This window comes from Agelaius phoeniceus, chromosome 17 (assembly GCF_051311805.1).
Source record: "Agelaius phoeniceus isolate bAgePho1 chromosome 17, bAgePho1.hap1, whole genome shotgun sequence".
Classification (NCBI taxonomy): Eukaryota; Metazoa; Chordata; class Aves; order Passeriformes; family Icteridae; genus Agelaius; species Agelaius phoeniceus.
Window position 1 is genome coordinate 2,212,368 of NC_135281.1, and position 25,143 is coordinate 2,237,510.

Genomic DNA, 25,143 nt, shown 5'->3' on the forward strand with positions numbered 1-25,143 from the left:
ATAATCAAAATTTATACTCTTGTCAAGTACAAGTTGGGAGTCGAATCTGAGGATTGTTGGAATAATGGAATATCCTGAGCTGGAAGGGACCCACAAGAATCATTGAGTCCCCATGCCCAGCCCTGCCCAGACACCCCAACAGCCCCACCCTGGGCATCCCTGGCAGCTCCTGCAGCTCTGGCAGCCTCGGGGCCGTGCCCATTCCCTGGGCAGCCTGGGCAGTGCCAGCACCCTCTGGGGAAGAGCCTTTCCCTGGTACCCAACCTAAACCCTTCCCCCTGCCCCCTGGCACAGCTCCATGTTGTTTTTGTTGCATGAATGAATAAAACCTGTGAGAGCAGAGGGGCCGTTACACTATTTCTGCATATGTGTGTCCTCTCCTTGTTGCAGAGCTGCCAGGCTGGAGTGACCCAGTGGACAGCAGGGTGCTGTGGGTTGCTGCAGAGCCCCGCAGTCCCGGGCCCCTGGAGGTGGATGCTCTGCAGTGCTTTCCAGGTAAGACATCACTGCGTGTTAAAGTGTCTGAAAAATGGAATGATCTGAAATTACCAAGAAAGAGTTTTTCAATAAAGAGGCTTCCAAAAGTGATGTCTTCACTGTGTATTGTGGAAATACCAAGGCAACTCTGGAGCTCTCTGCTGCTGCAAGAGTGAGCTCCCACTCTTGTTACATGTCCAGGTGTGTCTTTTAATAGATTCAAATGATCTGTCATGAGAAGATTAAATGCAGAAGTCCAAATGGAGGTGTTACTTTTCCAAACGAGCTATTACGAGCCAGTCATGTTTGCATGCTGTTTCCAGCACTTTATTTTAGAGAACACTTTATTTTATAGAGCATCTCCACTGTACAGTGACCTTGGACTTCCCAGTACTGATGGATATTTACCTTGCACAGCACATTTAGTGTTGTTGCAGTGGAAGCTTTGCAGTTTGGCTCACTGTTGTGGGACAGCCAGAATAGTGCCAGAGTGTGTCTGTCCAGAGTAAATAACTAGAGCATCAAGTAATAGGAGTTAATGATAAAGGAATGAAAAATATGTAGAAAATTGGAATAGACACAGAATGCTAACCCTGCTATTAAATCACCAGTTTGCACCAGTAGCACATGTTGTTGGGACTAGAGGTGGAAATGAGCAGTTGTGAAATTATTAATGAAGTTGGGCTTACTCTACATTCAGTACACATCTGGGGATGACTGCTCTGAACAGCATATTTACTCTGTCTGAGTTAATTGATAAATAAGGTACTGCTAAGCTGGGTGTGCTGGGAGACTGAGAGTGCTCTGTTCAGTGTGCAGCTTCTTTCCTGGGCAGCCCACATCCTTGCTCCTGCTTGAGAGTTTGTTGTGCACTAGATCTGTGATTGAAGTCATAGGGGCTGTAGTGGTAGCATTTACACTGCAATTTGTGTTTTCTCAAGTCTTGGCCACAAAAGCAATTTAACCAGCTATAAAGTTGTAGATAAAAATAGCTGTTTGTCTGCTAAGTCAGAAAAAACAATTATTCTTTATTAAGAGACAAACCCCATAATTAGGAGTTATGTGAGAGCCAAAGCAGAGAGGCTGTGGTCTTTGAGTACAGTGTTCTACCAGTCCATTCCATCAGTGCATTTATGGAACACTGGAAAATGTGGTCTGGAGCATTAAGGATAGGCAACCATTTTGTTTGTAACAGTTGCTATAATAAATTTGTGCTATTTGTGATGCAGAGCTTTTCAGGATTAGCCAGAATTAATTGATTTGGAAGAAAACTACAGGTGGTTGATGCAAAATCAGTGGTCTCTTAATTCTTTTTCTTTTCTTTTATCATTTCTACTAGAGACACAAGGCTGGCACCTTCCAACTCTCTAAATTCTGTGGTGGATTGACTCAAGCCAATGGAGCCATCACACAGCAAAACAGATCCTTTTACAATACGAGTAAGGTGAGAAGAGTTGGGAAGTTTTATTGTTGGAGGACACGTGTGCTAGGGATTCTACAGAGACAGGAGGCAAAACACATAGGAGAGGATTCAGCCTTTCTCTAAGATGTTGTAGTGTAATGTGAACAATGGGTCTGGTAATTGGGGAAGGAATTCTGTTCCTTTCCAGAAAATGAAGGGCTGGCATAGGAAGGGGCAGGTACAGTTGGGTAATCAGGGTGAAGGTTCATTGGCAAGGCTGAGGGCTTTCTTCCAGTTAGGAAAGAAATTAAGTCAGGGTGTTGGGGGCAGATGTTCCTTCCACACATACTAGAGGTGAAAAAATGTTTCCTTATTCTTTGGTTTGGGAATAATGTGTGGTGACAGTTTTGCTGTCTTCTAAACACTGAAAATTGTCATGCAGTCTACTAATAACAGCTAATTATTGTGTAACAATTTACTGTTCATCTGTACTATTTTGTTAATCTGTGGTCTATGTGTCTTGTACATGCATTGTCTTTTGTCTTGGAGTAGAAGTTTTCTGAGGCATGAATCAACTCCATAATATCAGTTCACTACTTAAACTAAGGGTGTTTTCATCTCTCAACTAATAAATATCCTGATATCTATCTTGTTAATCCAGTGTGAAGAAAATGGCAAAATGGAACACATGCATGAAAAGTGAGATGACAGAAGGAAAAAGAGTTAGGGACTGATGGGTAAAACTTCCATGAAAACAATAATCCCACTTTGCTATCTAGCTAATAGTGCTTTTTGCTGGTGTGGAGTTAGAGGTACACACTAAGAAGGATTTTAAATTGGTTATTTTGACATGGATAGAAAAAATGAAGTAAAACCAGAAGTGTGCAAGTGAAGACCCCTTGCCTGGTCTTTGCATTTAGTCCTCAGCTAGGGGTTTTTCCTTCTTGTAGTCAATTTTTCAGTATTTTTCAGCTATTAAGATAAAGCAAACATTTTGCAGACAGAGTTTGAAGCATATACAAAGGGATTGCACAATTTATCATGGCCAGAGCTAAAGTTGTTATCCAGACTCCCAAAGATGGTGCATGCCCCTAATCCCCACTCCTGCCTGCACTGCTCTGAGCCCTGCACAGGCAGCACTTACAGAGCAGCTCTGGGAGAGCACTGGGTAACAGGACAGTACCTCAAACAAACCAGGAGTGCCATGAAAATCTTCAAGGCAGGACTCAAGATTTGTTTTGGTGTATTGGAAAGGGCAAGGGGAGGGGTACAAGGGCTGAAAGATGGATGGGGAAACTTCTCAGTTAAAATAGCCATGGTGTAAGAAGCCAGGCAGGATTTATGACCAGAGAGGAAGCAGTTTACAACACTGTAGGTTTGAGGTGGGTTTTTGGACTGCAACTTCATTATTTTGAATAGAGAAGTACTTACTCATCTTTGAAATGTGAACTTGACTATGCAGTCCTGGTGGGAAAGTGGTTTGGAATTAATGGTGAGCTCCAGATGTTTCAGTTTATGTTTGGTGTCAAAATTAAAATGATTGTTTGCTTTAAGCACTGCCTTTCAGGTATTGAGCAGGAAAGGCAGCCTGAGGTAGGCTTATGTCCGTTGCACAGTGTCTTCACGAGCTTGTTTTGAGTGAGTTATAAAATACATTCTTAAAGTTTTCTCTCTCTCTCTGTTGTGGTTTTAGCCCAGCTGGCAACTAAGCACCACACAGTTTACCCTCTCCTCAGCCCAGTGTTTCCTAGATCTGATTTTATAGATACTTACAGGATTGTTTAATTGCATTTGGCTGCAGTCCTGGCATTGACAGGATGAGCTTCAGGCCTCTATCCACAGGTTGAACCAAGCACACTCTGCTTAAATCCCTTCACCATCTTTTGAGCTAGTCCAGGCTGCCTTGCAGAAGAAAGAATCAAGAAACGTGGCATTTCCTAGAGAAAGCTGCTTGTTGGTTAGCCTTTGTTTTAGTGATGAGCTAAGAACAGACAAATTGAGATAATTTTGGTTTTTAACTTTCTCTGCATAATGAAAAACCTTAGAGAGGGAGACTTCATATGCATTTATAGATAAGAGGCATGTAGTGAAGTTTTACCTGGGTTCATTAGAGGTTCAGTGTGATTTGAATTCCTGTGGAGGAGATGAACGTTGATTTAGTGAGCGTGGCAATAGTTATTGGACACAAGCTCTGCCTTCAGCAGTTCCTACCATTGCCTGGCTGGAGGGGGATTTTGGAGTTATGGTGGAAGGTTAGGAGCCATTTGTAGAGTAGCAGGGAGTATTGCACTGCATAATCCTGAAGAGGAGGTTTAAATAAAAACTGGTTTAAATTCCCAGGTACGTGTTAGGGGAATCACTGGGTCCATCACGTGTGGCAGAGGGTGGGATGTGCCTCTGCAGACATTGGTAACAGGGCACCAGGTGAGCAGGGTTAATGACCAGCATTGAGAGGAGCTGAGTATCACAGGAGCTCCTGGGCAGTGTTACACTGCCTGGGAGCTTGACAGATATTAAAATGGTGCTGGGTGTGTTTCTCCCCATTTACCTGAACGCTGGGCATGGCAGGATTCAAGGCATTGGCAGCCATCCATGAACAGTGCACAAGTGCAGAGTATTTTATCTCAAGTGCTCAAGCTTGTGTGTGGATATACACAGGGATGGATTCTGTCTCAGAGCTATAATTTTGTCACCTTTACAGTTAGTTTTTAATTAATGATAGCAACTTGTGCAGAGTATGGATCTGTATTTTAATCTGTATCTTAATGTGTATTTACTCACCATTCATGCCATTTCAAACACTACTATATTAGTGCTAGGAAGTCTATAGAGAATGATCAGAAAGGGGAAAAGCTTTCAATATGAGAATAGCCTGTTTTAGGACCCTTCTAAACTAAGGAATGTATGTATGATACTGGCCTATAAAAGTTACTGAAAAGTGGGATAGGAAATGGTTGTTTGCAGGTTCTTATGGGAAAATTGGGAGGATCCAAGGATCATAGAATACTTTGGGTTGGAAGGGACTTTTAAAGGTCATCTAGTCCAAATTACAAGGTTGGATTTTAAAAAGGCACGAGGGATTTTTTTAAACATGATTAAACTGTGAAACCCAACATACCACAACTTTGTGTTACTGAGGTTAAATAGTTTCAAATGCCACTGGGATACTGAAGGTGTAGCCAGTTGGAGCTGACATTTTCTTGTGCAGGAATGTCTGTCAGAAGCTGGGCAGGTACATCCCAGAAGGCTGGGGGTGTGTGTGCTGTATTTCTCTGCTTTTGTGTCATCCCCAAGAGTCTGCTCCTGATCCTTGCTGGAGCTGGCATCCTGGTCTCATTACTCTCACAGGTTATAATGGCTCTCAGGTGTATTTCCTCAAATCATACCTAGGAGGTTCATGTGCAATAGATAGGTTAAAAGTAATTTGTTGATAGCAAAAAGTCTATAGTGCATACTTAATTCATGGGAATTATTTGCTGGAGTACCAGTGGAGATTACAGCTGGCTGATGGCTGCTGCTGGGGCAGAATGCCATAAAGTTTTCTTACCAGTTGTGCTGCTTTGGGCTGGGGGAGAGTAAATTTTCTTCCTGGTATCTGGTATGGGCTGTGGTTTGGATTTGTGCTGGACACAGCCCTGATATCCCAGGCATGTTTGAGTTACTGGGCAGGGCTGGCACAAGGCTGAGGCCTTTCCTGCTCCTCTCCCCACCAGTGGAGTGGCTGGGGGTGCACAAGGAATTGTGGGGACACAGCAGGGACACAGTGGGGACAGCTGGTCCCAGCTGACCCCAGGGACAGTCCAGACCATCCAGCATCATTCTCACATATAAAGCTTGGGAAGAAGGAGGAAGTGGGGACATTGATGTGCTGTTACTCTGATGGAGCCCAGCTGCCCTGGGGATGGTTTAGCACCTGCCTGCCCTGGGGAAGTGGGGAATGAATTCCTCCTTTGGCTTTGCTTGTGTCTCTGGCTTTTGTTTTACTGCCCTTATCTCAACCCTTCAATATTCTCACTTTTACCCTCCCAATTCTCTCCCCTATCCCCACCTGTCCACTGGGCTAAAGCCACAACATCAGCTCAGGGGTGTTTAAGGTGTGTAGTGAGTCTGGAAAAGAACAATTATCTTCATGTTTGCAGACACTGCAAGTCATTGCTGACTAAGTACTTTGCTGATCTGGATTTTCTGCAAGTACTTTGTAGATTAACTGGAAGGGGAGTAAGAGTCTGGGGGAGCTCTTTGGTAAGAATGGTGGGTTCATGTATCTTCATTGGTTTTAAAACAGAGCTGATTGTTTTGTGTAATGTATAATTACTGTAGAATGCCTGTGAGAGGAAGAGTGAAAGGTTAGCTTTATTTACTCTGTTTCTGTGATTTGTTTGCTCATTTTATCTGCAAAAGATTTAAGCCCAAGTAAGGACACCTAGAATGAATATGAGAGTGTAGAATACGAGCCATATTTTGGAAAGCAGGTTTCTGTAAGTATTTGAATGTGAGCTTCCAATGGGAAGCTCAATTGTTATCACAGTGGTTATGCAATGTTTGTATTCATAAACAGAGGAATGGCACATATGAAAACCAGTGAAATATTTTCAGGGGATATCTAAACAGTGTTTAATTTTGTTGAACAAAGAAAGGCGGCAATAAAGCCCTAAAATTCTCTGTTAAATTTGTAACTTTGCTAACTAAAATGTGTCAGATTTAATTGCTGAGACTGAAATATGTGCTATTTCAATTTTACAGCATCTTTCTGCAAAAGATTCCTTGCTGTCATCTGAAGAAAAAGTGGGTGCTTTTACAAGGATAATAGAAGCCTTGGGGTTCACAGGACCACTCAAGTACAGCAGATGGGTAAAGCAGTAATTTAATAATTCTTTTTTTTGTTTCATAGTTCTAAAAAGCAGACCAAAAACACTCCACATTTTTTTCTTATGATAGGAGCAGTACTTAATAGATAAGTTTTAGTGTAAATTTCTGTTTTCCAATATAAGGAATTAATAATCCAGGTCTTGAACCTCCATTATGTATTGCCATCATTCACATATGCAACAATGCTGTATTGGGTAGAGTCTAAATCCTTCTTGAATTTCTTCAGCTATCTGAGAAGATAGAACAGAGTAAGAGCCTTACCAGGAGGGTCTGCTGAGCAGGCAGTGGTGAGATATGGTGTGGTTGCTGCTCAAATCACTGTTCAGTGGTAGCTGACTGGGGCAGAGTCACTAACAGGTCCTGCTCTTTCTCCTTTTCTTTTTAAATGCCCTTTCATAAAGCAGTTGTTAACATTGACTAAGTGAGAGCAGCTCTGTGGGAGATGCTTTTGGTTCCTTATGTGGAAGAAAAAAGATTAAATTCATAGTTGTTTTTCTCAGAACTAAGGAAGAGTACAAAAGAATGAGAGGAGAAGGCATCTTGAAAGAAGGACTGAGCTCAATTGTGTTGAAATGAAAACCAGTTATTTGAATAAAAAGATTAAAAATAATGGAAGTCTTAAGGTGCTTTGAATAGCTGCAAGGCAGAGTGCACCTCTCCAGAGACTGATCTGAAACTGTTGCTGATTGCATGCTGCTCCTCAGAAAGTGTAAAGCAAAGATAAATGACTTGTAACAGGCTTAGTTATTTTGGTTAAAATCAGTTGCTTTAATCAGGTGATGCTAAACCTCTTGAGGCTGTAGTTTCTCTCCCATGTGCTTGTGTACATATTGTTGTAATAAAGATTCTTGTTAGCTCTAAGTGTTGATTTCAGAGTTCTCCTTAATTGCTGCTCTTTACTGCCTGCTTTTGGCTGGGGATCCTGAGTTGGGAGAGAGTTATTTTGTGGTTAGGGCCCAAGAGACCTGAGTTCATTTTTGGCCTTGCCCGTGCTCTCTAGGAGATCTTTGGGAAGTTTCTTAATATTTTTCTTGCTTTTTTCTGTTTTATTCTCCCTTCCCCCACACTTCTACACCCTAAAACTTCCATGATTAAATTTCATCAGTTTCTCCTTTGTTACCTGCATTATTTAAAGGCTGGATTGTGGGGACTGTTTTTTACAATATGTTTTTAATGTCTTGTAATGCCTGCTCTGGGGCAGTGACTCTCACCAGGGAGATCTCTGCTCACAGGCCAGGCAGTGTTTCCTTTAAAAGGGAAACCTTCAGAACTCCTGTAAGCAATGCAAATCATTTTACTTCAAGAAGTTTAGATGTATGTTTGATTTTTGACAGAAGCCTGAGATTACTGAATAAGAAAAAAAATGAGCTCCTGTGTTTCCTCAGCAATCAGTTGCAACTTCTTTATTTTCCTTTTGGTTGAAGGAGACACAAAGGATTACTTTGGTGATTTGAACTGCCATTTAGCAGGCAGGGTGCTCATCCCTACAGTATGGTGAGCACTGAGATGATCACTGGTATATGTCACTAGAAAAAACAAAAAAAACAGACCAGAGCAATTCAAACCCAATGCCATTTCTCTTTAAGATTTTTGCTATTAATTATTGTGCTCTTTGAAGCTTCAGCACATGTGTCTGTGTTCTGGATGATGCACTGGAGGTGTTTTGGGTGCAGTGGCAGGCTGGGAACAAAATGAGAAGTGCCAAAGCACGCAGGAATACCTCATGTTGTTCATCATTTGGGATTCCTTTCTCACTCTTATAATCAGTCAAGTGTCACTTTTCTAGGAAAAAAAAAAAGCTATTTTTAGGACATGTCTGGTATGCAACTTCTTTAATATTTAAAACATAAATTACACAAAACACTCTTAGTGGTATACATCACTTAAAGTTATTGGAGGAAACCAGGAGTTGTGAATTGGGATCTTCAGAGGCTCTGTAAGGAAAACCATTTGATTTATATTTTCTGTAATTATATCAAGTATTTTAGCACACTAGATTTGGAAGGATATTCAGGAAGACATTTAATAATTTTTTTTCCTTCAAGGCAAAATTAGTTATCCTCATGCCATTACCGGCAGATCTAATAGTTTAATGTGCTCCTGAAAATCTCGAGCGATGGTGATTCTCAAAAGAAGTGTTTTCAGAAAATGGCAGTGTGGGACAAAGGGACAGTGTTCACCAGTGTTCACAGTGTTCAGGGACAAAGCCAGCAGCGTTCCCCAGCTGGTGATGAGTGCTTCAAGTGTTGTCTCTTCCCTTTGTTCAGAAGCTGAAGGTGGCGGCGCTGCGCATGTACGCATGCTGCGTGGAGAAAACCGACTTCGAGGAGTTCTTCAACAGTAAGTGCTGCACTGAGGGCGTGTGCCTGCTGCCCTGGGAAGGGAACACACACTGCAGTCATCTCACTGGATCTATTTGTGATGAGAAATGCAACAACAAAAAGATTTGTCAGACCTTACCAGGGCACAGTCAGCTGGAAGGGGACTGTACTGCAGCATTCCCCTGAGCTCTGGAGTGACAGGGGTACAAGGGCAGACCCTGGAGTCTGGCATTGTTACATTTTCCTTGCTGCAGTGGGGAACAGGAACAGGAGTGGGATGGGAACAACTTGGAATAGCCTGGACTTCAAGGGATATTCCCATTTTTTATTACCAGGGGTGGGATAAACTAAGAATCCAAATATCCCTTCCCTTTTTATGGTGGTCAGATGGTTTCTGTGTCCTACCCTGTGCCATCCCCAGTACAACTGGGATGCAGATAAGGGAATCACCCCCATCCACTAATGCACAACTTAGTAATGATACAAGGTCAGTTAGGTCACAAGGATCACCTGTCACTATTATGGCTGGGGGAGGTTTGGGTACAACTTAAGAGACTTTCTACATTTTTTACTGACCCTGACAACATTAAATCAGGACACATCTCTTGACTGGGTAGAGAGTATGACTAGAACAGTCTATATAGTCTATATAGTGTGTGTATATATATGTATATAAACTAGAGCATACATAGAACAAGTCCTTCCTATAAGTATGTAGGTATATTAGTGGCTTGGATTGGGATCATTTTTTTGATGTTGTACACAGTGGTTTTTAACTATCAGCTAAAAAATCTGTTGCAGCTTTGAATAGTTTCAAACCTGGCTGGTGAAGAGGGAAGATGTACTTTGAGACTTATGTAAGCTGCAATAGTATTTTTTTCTTAGGTGAATTATTTCTCGTGTCAGTGTGATTTAGCTGGTAGTAAACCCATTAGCTGATCTGGCATGGATTCCTGAGCTGCCAGATGCTTCCTTACAGCACAGGCTGGGGCTGCTGCCTCATGCTGAAGAGACACCTTCATCCAGTGCAGAGCATAGTGAGGGTGGTTTGTTACATGGTGTTGCTACTGCAAAATTTTCAAGTGTTTTTCAGAAGATTTTCCAAACCTCTGATGTGGTTTCAGTGGTTGCAGGAGTGAGAGAACTCTGTGAGCAGTAGGATTCATTTCAAGTGATCAAAACTTGGGAACCTCATTTTGCCTGTGCACACCCTCTCCCAGCTGAGTGCCCTCCCAGGCTTGCTCAGATAGGGTCTGCTCTGTTTGTGGTATTTACCTCTCAGACAAGGGCTTTGCTGTCTTTAACTGATGTTTCACTATCCCTGTTTAATTGTACAACGATCTATAAACGTTGCCCTAGCTTAAAATTTAAAGGCATTTCTAAACTTGTCTGTGGAAAAAATTCTGGCACAGATTTTTCAGGTTCAGTACAGAGTAAAATAGCTTCAGTTGTGCTTTTGATGTTGTCTTACTGTTTTAAAAAGAAAACATGTATTTAAAGAGTAGGGTATGTTTGCATGGATTTGAGACAGTTGTTGTCTAAGGAACGAGGTAGTTTTCTGAGATTGATGGAGTGCATGATGCACCTGTTGGTGGTATAGGATCACCTGTGGTGTGGGGGGTCAGTGCTTGTAGTTCCAAGAAGAACTACAAGTTCTGAAAGAGAAATCATTGTTTTCATATCACAACAGGTAAAAGAAGTTTCTTTTACTTCTGTCACATAGAAGTTAAACTGTTTTGGGGGATTAGCTCAAAAATTTAACAGGCTTGTGATCCATGTTAAAAAGTAGCTCCCCTAAAACAAGCAGTGTGGGATGAGTGGGAAGCTTTTAACAGGATTTTGCCATGGAGAAGCTTTAGGCTGTGGTTCCATGGGCAGCTGAGTTGAAGTAGCAGCCAAAGGGGAAAGTCTCACATCTCCATCTTCCTGTGCCCTGTTCTGGACTGCACAGCTATGTCCTTGGGGAATGTCCAGGTCACTGAAGGAAAACAGCCCAGTTTACTGACATCCTGGTTTGCTGTGTTGGTGAGCTAAAGTGGCACATGGAAGGGTCTGGTGGAGAGCAGCTGTGGCACAAAGCAGGTGCTAGGGAGTGCATAATTGAGAGGGGAACATGGCATGGAGCAGGATACCAAACTTTCACTTGGTTTACCATGTCTGCATCAAACTGTGTCAGTCGGGAGCTGGTTTTTTTCCTCTAGCAGCTAAAGATGGACATTGCTTAAGCCCATTGCTCACTCCTGAAGGAGCAGCCTGGGGGCCTGGTAGGAGGAGAGGCAAGTACCTGTGCCCTGTGCTGTGCTGCACCAGAGCAGTGCCCCAGCCTGTGCTCCGTGGGTGCCGCTCCTCTCCCAATGCCCACGGGAGCCCCAGGGCACGATGGTGCTGTCTGAGCCATGTGCTCACCTGGGCTGTGTTTGTGCTCTGCTGCCCCTCTGGCTCTAGCTGGAGGGTGTTGATATCAGGTGAAGTGCTCAGGGTCAGCTTTGCTCTCTGGAGAGCTTGTTAGCTCCTTCCTGGCCGTGTGTGAGCCCTGTTAACCTGCTGAGCTGACCTGGGAAACCTGCAGCCATTCATGTGTGAAACCACTCGTGGGCTCGTTAACCTGAGTGAGCAGAACCAGTTCTGCACAGAGCCCTTCTCTGTGTTCTGGATGTGCTTTTGTGGTGTGGTTCTGTTGTGGAATAAGGAACAATTTTGCACTGTGACCTTCTGGAACTTGGATTGCTGTGGGGAGTTTGCAGGGTCGCTGTCTTACAGAGGTGACAGTGTAAAGAGTGGATGGTGTAGTGGAGGGCTAGGACAGTGTCCATTTCATGTCTTATGGGCTCTCTTCTATCTCACTGCATTCCTGCTGATGCCCAGTGGAATTTCTGAGACTTTTTGTGGCACAGTATGAGAGCCCTGTGAACTGCCTATCTCTGTATATGTCTTGGAGCAGCAGTTCCCAAAATACAGACTGTGGCTATGCAAGTTATGAGGCCACTGCAGGATATAAAGAAGGTGTTTTAATTGAGATTCTTGAGTATAAAACTGCAGTTAATTTTATTGTGCTTGCCATGCCTTTGTCTCTCAATATTGGATCACTCATGGACAAAACTTTGGGAACTCTACTTTAGAGCCCATATCCCAAATGTCTGCACTGTGCTGCTTATGGGGAAAGTGGAGCTATTTTAGGATGTCAGCTGTTTCTTGTTTAAAGGAGAAGAGAGAAGCAGCAGAGGGAATAGCAAAGTTGCTGGTGCCAGGTTTGGCACAGAGCTTGGGTAGTTCCCATGCAACAGAGGAGGCAGCCTGTGAGGAGAGAATTTCATGCCTGACCTCAGACTTGAAAGGTCAAAAGAACTTTGAGCATCAGGCAGGTAATACTCAGAGCTGAACTGGAGTTTGGCTGCTGAATATGCACTGTAGGGTTACCTTGAATTGAACTTGAACTATTAATGCTGTTAATTCTCTAGAGTCAGGCAGCTGCAACAGTAGAGAGCTTGTCCCACCAAATGAGGCTTTTGGATGGCTCCTAGTGGGGCTCAGTGCAGCTCAAAAAAGGCTGGAGGATACAGGACTCTTAATTCTAATGTCTCCCATAACAGGCACCACTCAGTGCCTTCCAGGCTCCTACTGCTGCCTGCAACACTCAGGGGAACACTGCCACAGCACACCTATTCTTTTGTAGGATGTGTGGATGTTATCCCATTGTGTCCTTCCTGAAGCTGTTGTAGTGGCAAAGATGATCCATCATGAAAAATTTCTTGCTTTTGCTTAAAGGAGCCACCCTTCCTTTAAATTTACCATGCAGACAGTCCAAATATAGAAGTTAAAGATGATTTATAAAAATAGAATTGCAACTCTTGGAAAGTTAAAGAAAAAATTCTTGCCTCCTGGGTACTGAATAGGTCTTTAAAAACTTTCCGTGTTTCCAGGAGTGGAGGTGTGAGCTTTGCTTTCCACTGCAGAGTGATTTCTGTGGTGGGGGACTGATCCATGGGAACTCCTACTGGAGAAACCTCTGTCTGAACTGAGTGTTTGCCTCTTGCCTGTGGAACCTTCCTTTCCTGAGATGGTTTGGTTAATGCAGGCATTGTGTGCTGCTGCCCTAGTTAGAGATGCCTTGGCGTGGCTTTAGGTCAAAGTAGTCATTTCTAGGCACAGGAATTATTTCTAATAGGAATGAGTGAGCCAGAAGGGTAGAAGGGTGAGGGAGACCTGTGTTTAATCTCCAAACATGCACTGTTAGTGTCTTTGTACTGTCTTAGAGGTGATGGATGGGCAGTGGTGCTGAACCTTGGCACCTCCTAGGCCTGGTGGAGTCATCTCTCTGGGGAGGGAGGAATAGTGGTGATCTGTTTGGTTCTTCTGATCAGAGCTGGCATATAAAAAGAAAGAGGCTGTGAAAGCATTGCTTCATGATCTGGGTGAATCTCTTTTGTAATACTTGACAGCAGAGAAGTATAGAAGCCAGGAAGGAATCTATTTAGCACAGAAAAGATGAGGTTGACTTCCCTAGGGCATATCTGATTGTAGAGTCACTTTCTGAAGGCTCTCTGGCCTTCTTCCAGCTAGGTTTGAACAGCTCAGAAGAGAACACCAAGTGCTGGGTAGGCCAAGGTGACTGCCTCAGATCCTTCTCCTTAAGGACTTGCCTTAAAACCTTCTCCAGGAAACAGATGCAGAAGTGTGCCTGGGAGGAAGGTTTGAGATTGACAGGAGCTAAAGGATTTGGCATGCACAGAACCCACAGGTTCATTTTTTTTCAAGCATGAGGAAGAGGAATATGGTTTTTGTTCCACGTGGCCTAAATCTCCAGCCTCACATCCTAACAGCACATGAAAATCCATCCTGTGAACACACATATGGACAAGCCATCTCTGGGAAAACAGTGGCTGTGGGAGTAGAGCTGAATCTGGAAACAGATTGTTTCTGTGGTTGGTTGATGGGTTTAATCCTAATGTAGCCTGGCTGGAGCACTCAGAGTGCTGTGGGCTGTGCAGCCATGGAGTGAATCCAACCAGTGGAGTGGGAGCAGAGACTCAGGTAACACAGAATTCTGTCCCTGGCAGGAGACAGCAGCACATGGGAAGGAAGAGTGTAAGAATGGAGCAAAGCATCCATTGATTCCTCTGTGTTAGTCACTGCTGCTTTGAGACTCTCCAGGCTAGAAGCCACATGTTTGTCTCATTCTCCATTGTGGAATTTTCCTCCTCTGTAAAAGTTATCCAAGTGGGTTCTAAACACCTGAAATCTATCAGGATCCACAGCATCCTGTGGCTGTATGTTCTAGAGTTTAAGCACAAGCATGACAGTAAATGATGTCTGCTTCCAGTATGTATGTACTGTTATTGCTGAAAATAAATTACTAAAGTGCTTTTACATTTTGGTACAGTGAATTTCTGTTAAGCACAAAATGGGATTCAATTCATTTTAATGTTTTGTTTTGGTTTTGTGTTTTTTTTTTCCCTTCCATCAAGGATGCCAAATGCCTGATACTTTGAATTCATGGTTTCTAGTAGCCCAGCTTCATGTCTGGTAAGTGAAAGACAAAATAGTAATACAATTATTTTCAGGAAATGGAGTTATATACGACTTAATGTGAGAAAAAGTACAGCCTTCTATCCATGGTCGATAATAGAGGTTATGTTCATTTTACTGATGACTGAATTTAAGCTGTTTTCTGCTGAAGAACAGTAGGTCCTATAGAGAAGCTGACATCTCTTACATCTCAAAATCCCTCACTAGTGGAATGATCTTTGCCATGAGTTTTCTAAAAGCCTTGATCAGGCTATGTGGAAAAATCCTACTTGGGTGTTTTAGGAAAGGTTTAAATTTATGTAAAAGTCATTTAAATTGGGAGAATTTGTGGTGATGAGAAGCATTTAACAAATTATAGCACTGGCATTTATTCTTTCACTTCTGAAAGGTACGTGCAGGGTGGTGAATGCCAGCTTGGCTGCATGTGAAAATATTTAACACCTTAAAGGTGAAGTTTTTTCCCTTTTTCGTTTGTGAAAATAGTAGCCAAAAAAATCAGGTTTTCATCTAGCATTACATGCTTATAAAGGTCAGAGGATGCACAAGGGAGTACAGTAATTTTTTAAGTGCCAGATCTTTCAGGGAACTGAAGTCCACAGACTTGGGTTCGGCTGTCCAAAGGCTGAAAGGAAGTTTGTACTGAAATAGCTGCTCTTAAGGCCCCTTGTTTCCTTGCCTCCTCCTTTTTCCCTTCTCTCCTTTTAATTTCCTGACTCCTCAATATAGTGAAAGATGGGGCAGCTCATTACACTAAAGAGTGAATAAATGAGCAGAACCATTGAAATAATAATCAATTAATGAAATCAGTGGAACAAAGTAAGGATGACCCTTGAAATCTGCAGTTTTTCCTACTGTTCCCTGTGGGAAAAAAATGAATTGATAAGCTAATAATTCATATAGGTATTTTGAAAACTAGTGCAATAAGTGTTAAAAACCAGACTGCTTGTCAGTATCTGGGAAAACCAAAGAGAGTTTAGATGAATCTGCAGAGAACACACTTTTTTCATCTTGCTTTCTCCTTGATGGGACAATGTCTCCTGTGATTAATACACAGCATCAAATTCAAGATTAATTATAAAAATCAGCTAGAGAACTATGACAGAGATGAAACTGGTATAGGATAGGCATAAGTTTCTAAGATCAAAGCTACATTGGCTTCTTTTGAAGGTGGCCAAGAGTTGCTGCACTTTGAGCTGATGTTATGGGGAGATTTGCTGAGAATTGAAATACTCTTACATGTGAGATATGGTGGACAGTTTGACAGCAATATCCTGCAGAAGCAGGAAAGAGCCAAATCCCTCTGCCTCACTGTGGCAGCAGTGAAAATTCAGGTGTGGAGGTTAGCACTAGAAGTTAATTTTTCTAGGGTTTATGAGCCTGGTTCCTCTGTGTACCTGGCAGCACTGTCATTCTGGACCACAAGTCAGAGATCTGGTTTGATATTCCAGGACACAGAGAAGCCTGTGACAGGCCTGCTCACTGCCTGGCTCATTGGGAAATGCTTTACCTGTGATGAGATCAGTGACCAGCATCCTGCCATGCCATACTTTGCTTTCCCAGGCAGGTTTATTGCTGTTCTCTGGGATCTCTTTCTTCAGGCACTTTGACCTCAGTAAAGTGGGAGCAGAAGTGCTTCTGCTAGCTTTGACAAGGTCAAGGACATCCTACCCCTGTGTGAAGGCTCCAGTTCTCCTCTTTCCTGCTGGACCATTTGCCTCAGGGGCTAGAAATCCTCCTGATCTGGTGGACAGCAGCCTGCCAGGAGATTCTGATCACCATCTGCTCCTGCTGCCCCTAGCAGAGCAGTCTGCACAACTTTCTTAGATACTTCTTCCTTCTTATTTCAGCAGCCTATTTTCAACTGATTTAGAGTGTCTTCTGGAGCCAGAGAAGTTGATAATTTTCCCTAGTTTGGTAAACTTTGTCTCCTTTTCTTACTGTTGCCATTGCCCAGCATGTTCTGGTCAATTTTTCCATGCTTTTGTATCCCAGCTTTTACAGACTTAAAGTGCTTGTCAGGGCACGTTGTTGTGTTACACATTCTGGTGGGTTCTCTTTGAATCTCGGGCTCCTACTTCTGTGTCTGTGAACAGAATGTTCCTACTGACCCCACTCAAAAAGAGAGGAATTCAGGCTCTCATGTTTAGCCTCTGCTGTTGCAAGCTTCTTTATAAGATAATGTTCCTTTAGAAACACTCCAGTGCTTTCCAATGCAGTGCTAAAATCATGCTTTAAAAAGTCAACCCATCAATATTACTTGGAAAACCAACCCATGGTTATTCTTTCCTGAATGTCATGTTTTCATAGGCCCTTTCTGTTACTTTACACCTCTGATGTCAGAGGGACTCTTGGTTTATATTTAGAAGTCCAGACCTTTAGAAAAGCTCTTTATTTCTTCTGCTGGGTTTGCATTTTCCCATGCATGTAAATGGAGCATTGGCTGAATCCAGAGCTGTTACCAAACTGCCAAAGAAATTACTTGGGTGACTGCTGAGGAATGTCTTGGTTCAGTACTTGTCATGTAGATACCTAGAGCTCCCTTCACATTTTCACCACACCAAGATGGTGACATCTCTGCAGTATTTAGGATCAAATTGAGTGGTGCTACAACTCCTGTTTTGAAAGACTCAGAGACCTGTTGCAAAAATTTATCTGAGCATTGTTTTTCTTAAGGAAATCTGCACTTAGGAAAGTTTTGATCAGCCTCAGGAAGACCAGAGGGGAATGAAAACCACCAAGTATATGTAGAAAACAGCTCCTGCCAGAAAAGATTTCTCTGATTTGCACAGAGATGCTTGAGGACACAGTGGCATTTTGAAATGTGGTGCTTCAGAAGAAAGGGAATAAACTCTATGTTTTGTGTCTTAATTGCATCAGGGTAGTCAGATAGAGAGATTTTAAGAATAAGTTTATTTGGAATGTCTCCAGCATTTAGTTGCTCCTGCCATAACGTGAGGGACTGGGCCACAGCAGCCTAAGCAAAGGCCCCAGGGGAGAGGAGGCTGCAGAGCCAGGCTGGGCTCTGTCTGCTGGATCCAGCAGTGGTGGGGAGCTGGCCAGGCTGGAGCACAGGAGAACATGCAAACCTAATTAGGTCCTGTTCAGAATTCTGCTGATAATCATCATTCCCTGAAGTGCAGTGTCACAACAGAGCTGATGGAAAAGTCAGTCCAGGAGTTTCCTGCTATCCCCCAAGCTGGCAGCTGTTCATGAGTGGGTTAAACAGAGTAAAGCCTTCCAAAAATGCTGTTGATATTTGTAGTGTTAAGCCAGAGTAATTTCTTTGAGCAACTCTAGCATAGCTGCAGAAATAGTTGCTCTGGAGCAAGTGAGGAAGCAGGAATGAGTGGCCAGGTACAGCAAGGTTCAAGTGGGCTTTACCCTTAATGGCTCATCACACCTTGGGGCCTGGCACAGGGCACCTCACAGCAGTGATCAGGGGGTGTCAACCACCACTTCTGGTGTTTAGGCCAGTCTGGCACTCGGGGAACACTGACAGAAGCTGGCTGAGGCTGTTGTGAGAAACTACATCTCAGCTGATGTGGGTTGAGTTACAGATGCTCCTGATCCTTTTCCACTATCCTTTCTTCTAAGATTCTAAGATTTTCTTCTAAGATAATCTCTCTGCATAACTTAAATACAGCAAAAATTATCCAACACAACTAATGTGAGGTAGACAGCTTTCTAAAGATAGTTTGGAGTAATTTTCCTTTCAGGGTTTGATGGAGATGAGTCAGTATTTGACTAAATTACAGAACAGATTGTGCAGTGAAATGATGAAATGTTTCAGGCCATGGTGATCTGGTTAAGAGGTTTACAGGTTTTAAAAGTCTGTGTCACCTCAGACAGCAGGTGTAGTAACAAACTACCAAACTTGCAAATAAGCTGCAAAATTCCATGATCTCACTCATGGTGCTGCAGAACAGCTCTGTGTTAGCACTGTGCATCCAAACACAAGAGCTCCCTTTTAGGCTCCATGAGTAGCAGGTTTTCCCCTGCACACCAGTCCAGTGCTGCTCATCATTGACCAGTTGTTGGTCTCTGCACTGCTTTCTCCTCCTGCTTCTCCACCACCCAAGGCACACAGGATAGGAAACACTATTTATGCTCAGGGGGAGCCTTTCTTGCCCCTGAGTTTTCACCCCTGAGTTCAGCCGTTCAGCAAGAGAAGTATAAAAATGCTTTTCTTAACACAAAATTAGTCTTTTTAACTGAGGCTTTTTCTCTTTGACTTGCTAAGAGTGAGTAAGAATTTTCAATTCAGTAATTCACTTCTTTGTACAGTTCAATTACGTAAATGCACCAGAGGAACAAAGGTTTTGAAACTGGTAGAAGTAAACTGAAAGTTTTAAGCTCTTTGTGCATTTGTTTTGTAGAAGGTCTCATACCTGGGCAGCTGTTCTATGACAGCTGCTCTCTGACCACTGTTTGAACAGAAAGCTTTGCCATCCTTCTGTGAGAAAATGAGGGTTTGGTTTTGGTACCATCTTAATTGCATTTGTGTGGTGGGACAGTGATTCTGACTAGCAAGAAGAATATAGGACTGCTGTGGGTTTTGCTGCCTTCAGATTTTGTCTTTGCCTGTCTCTGGCAGTAAGTTTTACTTCTTTAACAGGTTAAAAAATGTTTCCTTTACTAATCTGTACACAAGATAGAACCCATCATAAAGATGGACATCTGTCCCTTTACAGGTCATCTCAGCACACTTCAGGTGTTTGTGATTTTCCCTGTGGAGCTGGCATTCATGGGTCACCAAATACTTTTAATGCCTGCAGATCTTATATTCACTAAAGAAATGAATCTATTAACAATAAATAATCATATTTTCCTATTAGCTCTTGTGGCACATTCACCATTGTTAGTGTGCACCAGCTCCACAGTGGCTTCCTGCAGCTCTGCTCTCTTGGTTTTACAGGGAGCAGTTTCCTTCCTAGCATGCCTGTGAAAAGCAGTGGATTCTCTGAGCTCCAGTGTTTGAGCATCACCTCATCTGCAGTCACTCAGTCAGTCCTGGACAGGCACTTCTGTCTTTGAGCACAGGAGTTGCTGAATGAGGTAGAGAAGATGGGACAGGTGACAGGACTGGTCCCAGCCCACTAAGGAATCAGCCTGGGCTTCAGTTTGTGCTCTTTACAGATGTTTTGTAAGAAGCAAAATAAAATTATTCTTTTATTTTGTAGACAGAACAGCAGCAATGAAGTTTTAAGTGCCTTTAGTGCTTAAAAACAAAGTAAAACAGCTCAACTTGATGTTCTCATTAAGATCTCACAGTGCACTTACAAACCTCTGAGCTGGTCTTGCATGTGGAGGTTTTGCCAGGTGGCTGGACATGTATCCTAATACTCCTGTAGTTGAAGTAATTTAGGACATTGCTAATGTGGATTGGTTGAAGTCTGTAACTTGCTTAAGCTTTCCCAGCTTGGCTAGTTGGGCTCTTACAGCACTTGAGTGACCAACTGAGCTACAGCTGGCTCGGAGCCTGGGATTAGACAAGCCATGTGTTCCTGCTCCAGAGGGTGAGGTGTTCTTAAGGCTGAGGAATTTAGGTTGCAGTAGTGTTTAACTAGATTACAGTACTGTCAGTAAGAATAGAGTCCACTGTCACTCTTCCATAGCTGGATTGGCCAAAATCCATCAGATGCAGCTCCTGAGTCCAGAATGGAAATGTTTGTAGTGGTTTATTAAAAAAAAAAATTAAAACCCGGTAGTATTTTCCTCCTGATCACAAACATACACTGTAAGAAAAATCTTCAATGAGCTGGAATGTATTTAATTTACTCTCTCCCTTTTACAAAAAGCCCAGGAGCTGAGTGGTGTGTGCTCTTGCAGGATGTGCCTGGTGCGGCTGAAGCAGGAGGGCCGCACGGGGAAGTACATGTGCCGCTACATCGTGCACTGCATGTGGGAGGACGTGGAACAGCGTGGGAAGGTGATGGGGGTAAGTCCTCTCTGCTGGTGTTAATCCTCATGATTTCATATTTCAATGCTCTTTTGGATTTAAATATCTTAGAAAAATGCCCGAGAATCCACCTGGTTGATTCCTTTTCTAGCTTAAGCTGGTACCTGCAGCCCTCACTCCTGACCATTCATTCCCTCAGCTGCTGTATTGAGCCACTGTCCTTGTTTCTGAAAGTGCATTGTGGCCTGGATAAAGGTATTGATTTGTCTGAAATTGATTCATTTCCTACATGATTTGCCATGTGATTGCAGGAATGGATGCTGCTACAACAGAAAGGGGATAAGAATAAGCAGCTGTGGTAGGGAGGAATGTGACTGGTGCCAAATCTATAGCAACAACTTCAGTAATTCCAGAAGAGCTCTGAGTGTTCTAAGTATCTAAAGTGGTAAAAGGGAAGTTAATCAACAAGGGGTTTTTGTCAAGTTCCTGCACATGACTATACCTAGTCCTTAGTGTATCTTTAATTTTGGATTTTCACTATACCTAATCTTTATCACAAAAAAAAGAAAAGTGTTTCTCCAGTCCTGTGTTGGTGTTTGCCTGAAGAGAAGGCATTGCAGAGGCAGTGGAAGTAGGTGATAGCAGACCTGATGCAGGTGAGGCTGCCTGTGTTCAGGGCACTTCTGTGGGAGAACAGGGCTGGCAACAACTGTGTTGTCAAAAAGGAAGAGAACTGTTCAGTGATTCAGTGTTAGAGAAGTGACAGTTTTCATATAGCAATAATTAATTCCTTATTTGTTAAGCCTTAGCTGTCAGTTCTATTGGAGAAGCTGCCAGGATGTTCCTGGTGGTGCCAGACAAGGGAATTAACCAGTGAGTTAGGATTTGGGATGCAATCACATTAGAAATTCAAGAAGTTTCTCTCTGATTCTCTATTTTGTATGTGGTTTTAGAAGGTGTTGGTTCTGGTATAACTTCAGTTATTCCTTTAGCAGTAGGATTTGTTCCTAGTTGTTGGGACTTCTGTAGCTTTACTTTGTTGCACATTGCTCTTAAAGACAAGACATCCTGTTAATCTTCTTTGAATTAAATTTAAATTCGTATATCTGAGGATTTTTTGCTATGTTAATGTGCTTAGATAAATTCCAGTGTGGGAATCTCCTCTTTCTGGTGGGGCAGTGTGAGTGAGCCTAAAAAATCAGATGTACTGGAGAAAAAGACTGAATGAAAGAGCTTCTGCATTTTTTGTCCTTATCCAATGCCTTCCATATCATATCTCTGGTTCATTCTGCTTTCTCTAGGAGCTATACACAGCTCAGATCTTTACTCTGGGTGTAAATTTAAGGTTCTTCTTCTTGAAAAGCAAAAAAATTCCCCCAAACCCAAAACAAACTCCAGTCAAACATGTCGCCTTCCAAAGCACCTGAAAGTATCTGTCTGATTCCATGGAGAAAATGACCTTTGGAAAAGAAAATTATTTGTCTGTTTCTTTTGTCCCTAATTTTGTCTTATATGAACAAAGTGCTGGCTTGTAGATTTCTGTGCAGGGTAGGAAGCAGCAGTCAGAAAAGAGGAGCAGAGCTGGCTGTTTGCTGCCCTTCCAAGCCATGCAGGGCTCCAAAGTGAAGAATGCTGCAGGTTAGGCCTGCATTGAGAGCTTTACAGTAAACTTTAGGGGAAAAAATAGTGTTTGCAGTCAGTTATTTTTAAACGGATGCACAGGGTTTCCATTTATGCAAACTAAACTATCCCATTTCTCCACAAAATTCCTTGAAGTATAAAAAAACCTATCAGTGTCTTTATCTTTTTATCCAGTCTGTACCCTGAAGTGTTTATACATGCATTTTGCAGCAGCATGGTTGCTGTGTGATGCAACTGCAAGGAGCTCTGAAGTTGCAGAAATGCCATTTATTCCCTGCCTTGTCAAGTTAGGCATGTGGTCAGTTCACCCTTGGATTTAAATTGTGCAGTCCTTGTAGGAATGACCCTGCAGTGGAATCTCCAGTGTGCTTAGCTTGCCCTGCTGTGATTCCTGTAAGTCACCAGACTGTGGCCTGGTGCTAACACAGCCTTTACGTGGCCATAGCAGATGCTCAGAGGAAGAAGCTGCACATTTCAGGGATTAATCTGCAAGGCAGTTACACCTGGGTGTATTTAGTACAGCTGAGCTGCACAGGGGCCCCTTGGTTTAATGAGCCTCCTTGGGTGAGAAGTGAACTCCTGAGCAGGCACTGAGGGGGGGTGAGAAAGCAGAGTGGACTCTCCTGGGGGGTAAATTTGGAAATCAGGAATGTTCTCTTCACTGTAGTCTTGGGGAGGGCTTTCGTTATCTGCAGTGGTTTGGTTTGGTTTGGTTTTTTAATCTTTTATTTATTCCCGATCTTTCAGTCATTATTTGTAGTCAGTCCCCTATGGAGATGGGCTGGGAAGGTTGGGGCTGTTGAGGCTGGAGGAGGGAAGGTTGTGTGGAGACCTCCAAGCACTGTCCAGAGTCTGAAGGGGCTCCAGGGAAGCCAGAGGGGGACCCTTCCTCAGGAACTGCAGTGACAGGACAAGGGGGGGATGGCTTCACAATGAAAGGGAGGAAATTTAGGTCAGACATGTGGAAGGAGTTCTTCCCTGTCAGGGTGGGCAGGCCCTGGCACAGGTGCCCAGAGCAGCTGTGGCTGCCCCTGGATCCCTGGAAGTTTCCAAGGCCAGGCTGGATGGAGCTTGGAGCACCCTGGGACAGTGGAAGGTGTCCCTGCCATGGCAGGAGGTGGAATGGGATGACCCAAAAGTTCTGGGATTTTGTTGAGATGAATAAACTTTTTGGTCTCTTCTGGTAATATTTACTGTATGTTAGATGAAAATTATCTCTGCCCTGATGTTTGAAGATGTTACCAGTTCCCTTGCTCCTTGTCACTGCTTCATTTTCCTTTGTCTTTGCCAGTGATTCTGGCTTCATATCCCACTTCACTCATGCCCCTGCACAGGCAGTTCCTGTTTTTTCCATGCTTGTTCACTCTTCTCCACTCACCTTCCTTCCCTTCACAGAGCTGTACCCTGACTGAAATCTTTCTCACTTCTCACCTTTGGCAATTGCAAGGAGTTTTGAGTGACCAATAAAAGGCAGTTTCCCAAGTGCTACATGCTTTTTATTCATCTTGACCTCTTTATCCCTAATGATTTTTTTAAACTGAAGCTGAGGTAATGACAGAGGGTTTGTGACCTGATGGAAGGATATGTATACCAGCAATCTATTTTCAAGTAATGTAGTCCTGCAATCAGTAAATATTCTGCCTCCAAAAGAAGGTGGTCAAACACATCAACAATAGTAGATAAAAAGAAGATGACACTAATGTTCCTGTGTTGATGCTCTTAAATTTCAGAATCTGAGTCTTTCTCAGAAATAAGATAAGTGAAAAGAAACTTTACTGACTACATTCAGAGAACTAAATTTTCATTTGCATAGATCCTAGAAGGTTAGGAAATTACATTCTTTGCCTTTTCTCTCATGCAGTGTATCAGAGGTAAAGATTTAACTCTGATTCCTGTATTGTGGTACAAGTGACAGAGCATCTGGGTGGAATTGCTGCCTGGATGCAATTAGTTTAACTTGCTGACATACAAAGTTGCAGTTCTTTAGCTTGCTTCCAGTCTAGCAACAATGCTGGCACTTGATGCAGAAAATGGACACTGTATTCCTGAGGTGATGCTGATGGTTTATTGAAATGTGCCATCTGCTCTTAACTGGTTCATTGGAGCCAAAAGGGGTAGAATGTAAAGCATTTGAACTGCAAATTTACATCAGCTCCAGCTCCAAATTGAGTTTGTATTATTTCAAAACCTGGTTGTTAAAACTGCTGAGATCTAAATCTCTGCTACAAAGTTTTGGGACCTGTTAGCCTGAGCTCCTTCAGCACTCCTGAATGTCGGCAAGAGTCAGAAACCCAAACTTGACACAGCTGTAAAAACACACAGAGAGTCTGTGGCCTCAGCAAATTCTACTGGTGCAGGCATATTTCAGATATAAATTTTACTCTGCTGTCCCTAGTACTAATGAAGTCAGTCTCTTTTGGTGGGTTTGCAGCCAGGTGTGTCCAGTTCTGTGGCTAACCAGTGCTCTTTACTTAATTTTTCCACTAGTGACATTTCTATCAAACTTTAAAAACAAACAGAAAAATTGGCTTGATGCAATGGCTCCAAGTGTTAATAGTAACATTAGGCTGGGTAAAAGACTTCCTTTGGATCCTGCTTTGCCAGAGATCTCCACCTCGTGGCTTGCAGGGAATAGATTTACACTGTGCAAGCTGGCAGCTGCCTCATCAGTTTGCAAAGGGAATTCTCTCAGGACTGGACATTGCTGCTGTTTTCTCCCTAAGGGAGTTCTGGAGCCACCTGAGAATTAACCTGGTTGATATCAGTATTGTGCTTTAGTAACAGGGTGGATTTAAAAGTTGTGATAAAAGTTTAAGTGTGTTTTAATACCCTTAGATGAAGCTGCAGAGTTGATAGGAAGGACATGTAGGTATTCCCTGGAACAGGATTTCAGCTGATAACAGGACAGGAGATATGAGGGTTAAATAAATAAATAACAGACTTTCAACCACTCAAAAAGTCCCAACCCAAAAAAACCTCCACACTCCTTCTCCCTCCTCCAAGCACCC

At 42.9% G+C, this 25,143-nt stretch overlaps 1 protein-coding gene across 1 annotated transcript in view; it reads left to right on the forward strand.

The window, feature by feature from the left end:
* UQCC1 (ubiquinol-cytochrome c reductase complex assembly factor 1) overlaps positions 1 to 25,143 on the forward strand; it is a 47,190-nt gene that overhangs the window by 3,731 nt on the left and 18,316 nt on the right. Inside the window, exons 2-7 of the mRNA XM_054644454.2 lie at positions 391 to 495; positions 1,817 to 1,921; positions 6,623 to 6,730; positions 9,016 to 9,088; positions 14,535 to 14,592; positions 20,425 to 20,533. Coding sequence (XP_054500429.1) covers positions 391 to 495; positions 1,817 to 1,921; positions 6,623 to 6,730; positions 9,016 to 9,088; positions 14,535 to 14,592; positions 20,425 to 20,533 — 558 coding nt within the window. The remainder of the gene's footprint in view (positions 1 to 390; positions 496 to 1,816; positions 1,922 to 6,622; positions 6,731 to 9,015; positions 9,089 to 14,534; positions 14,593 to 20,424; positions 20,534 to 25,143) is intronic.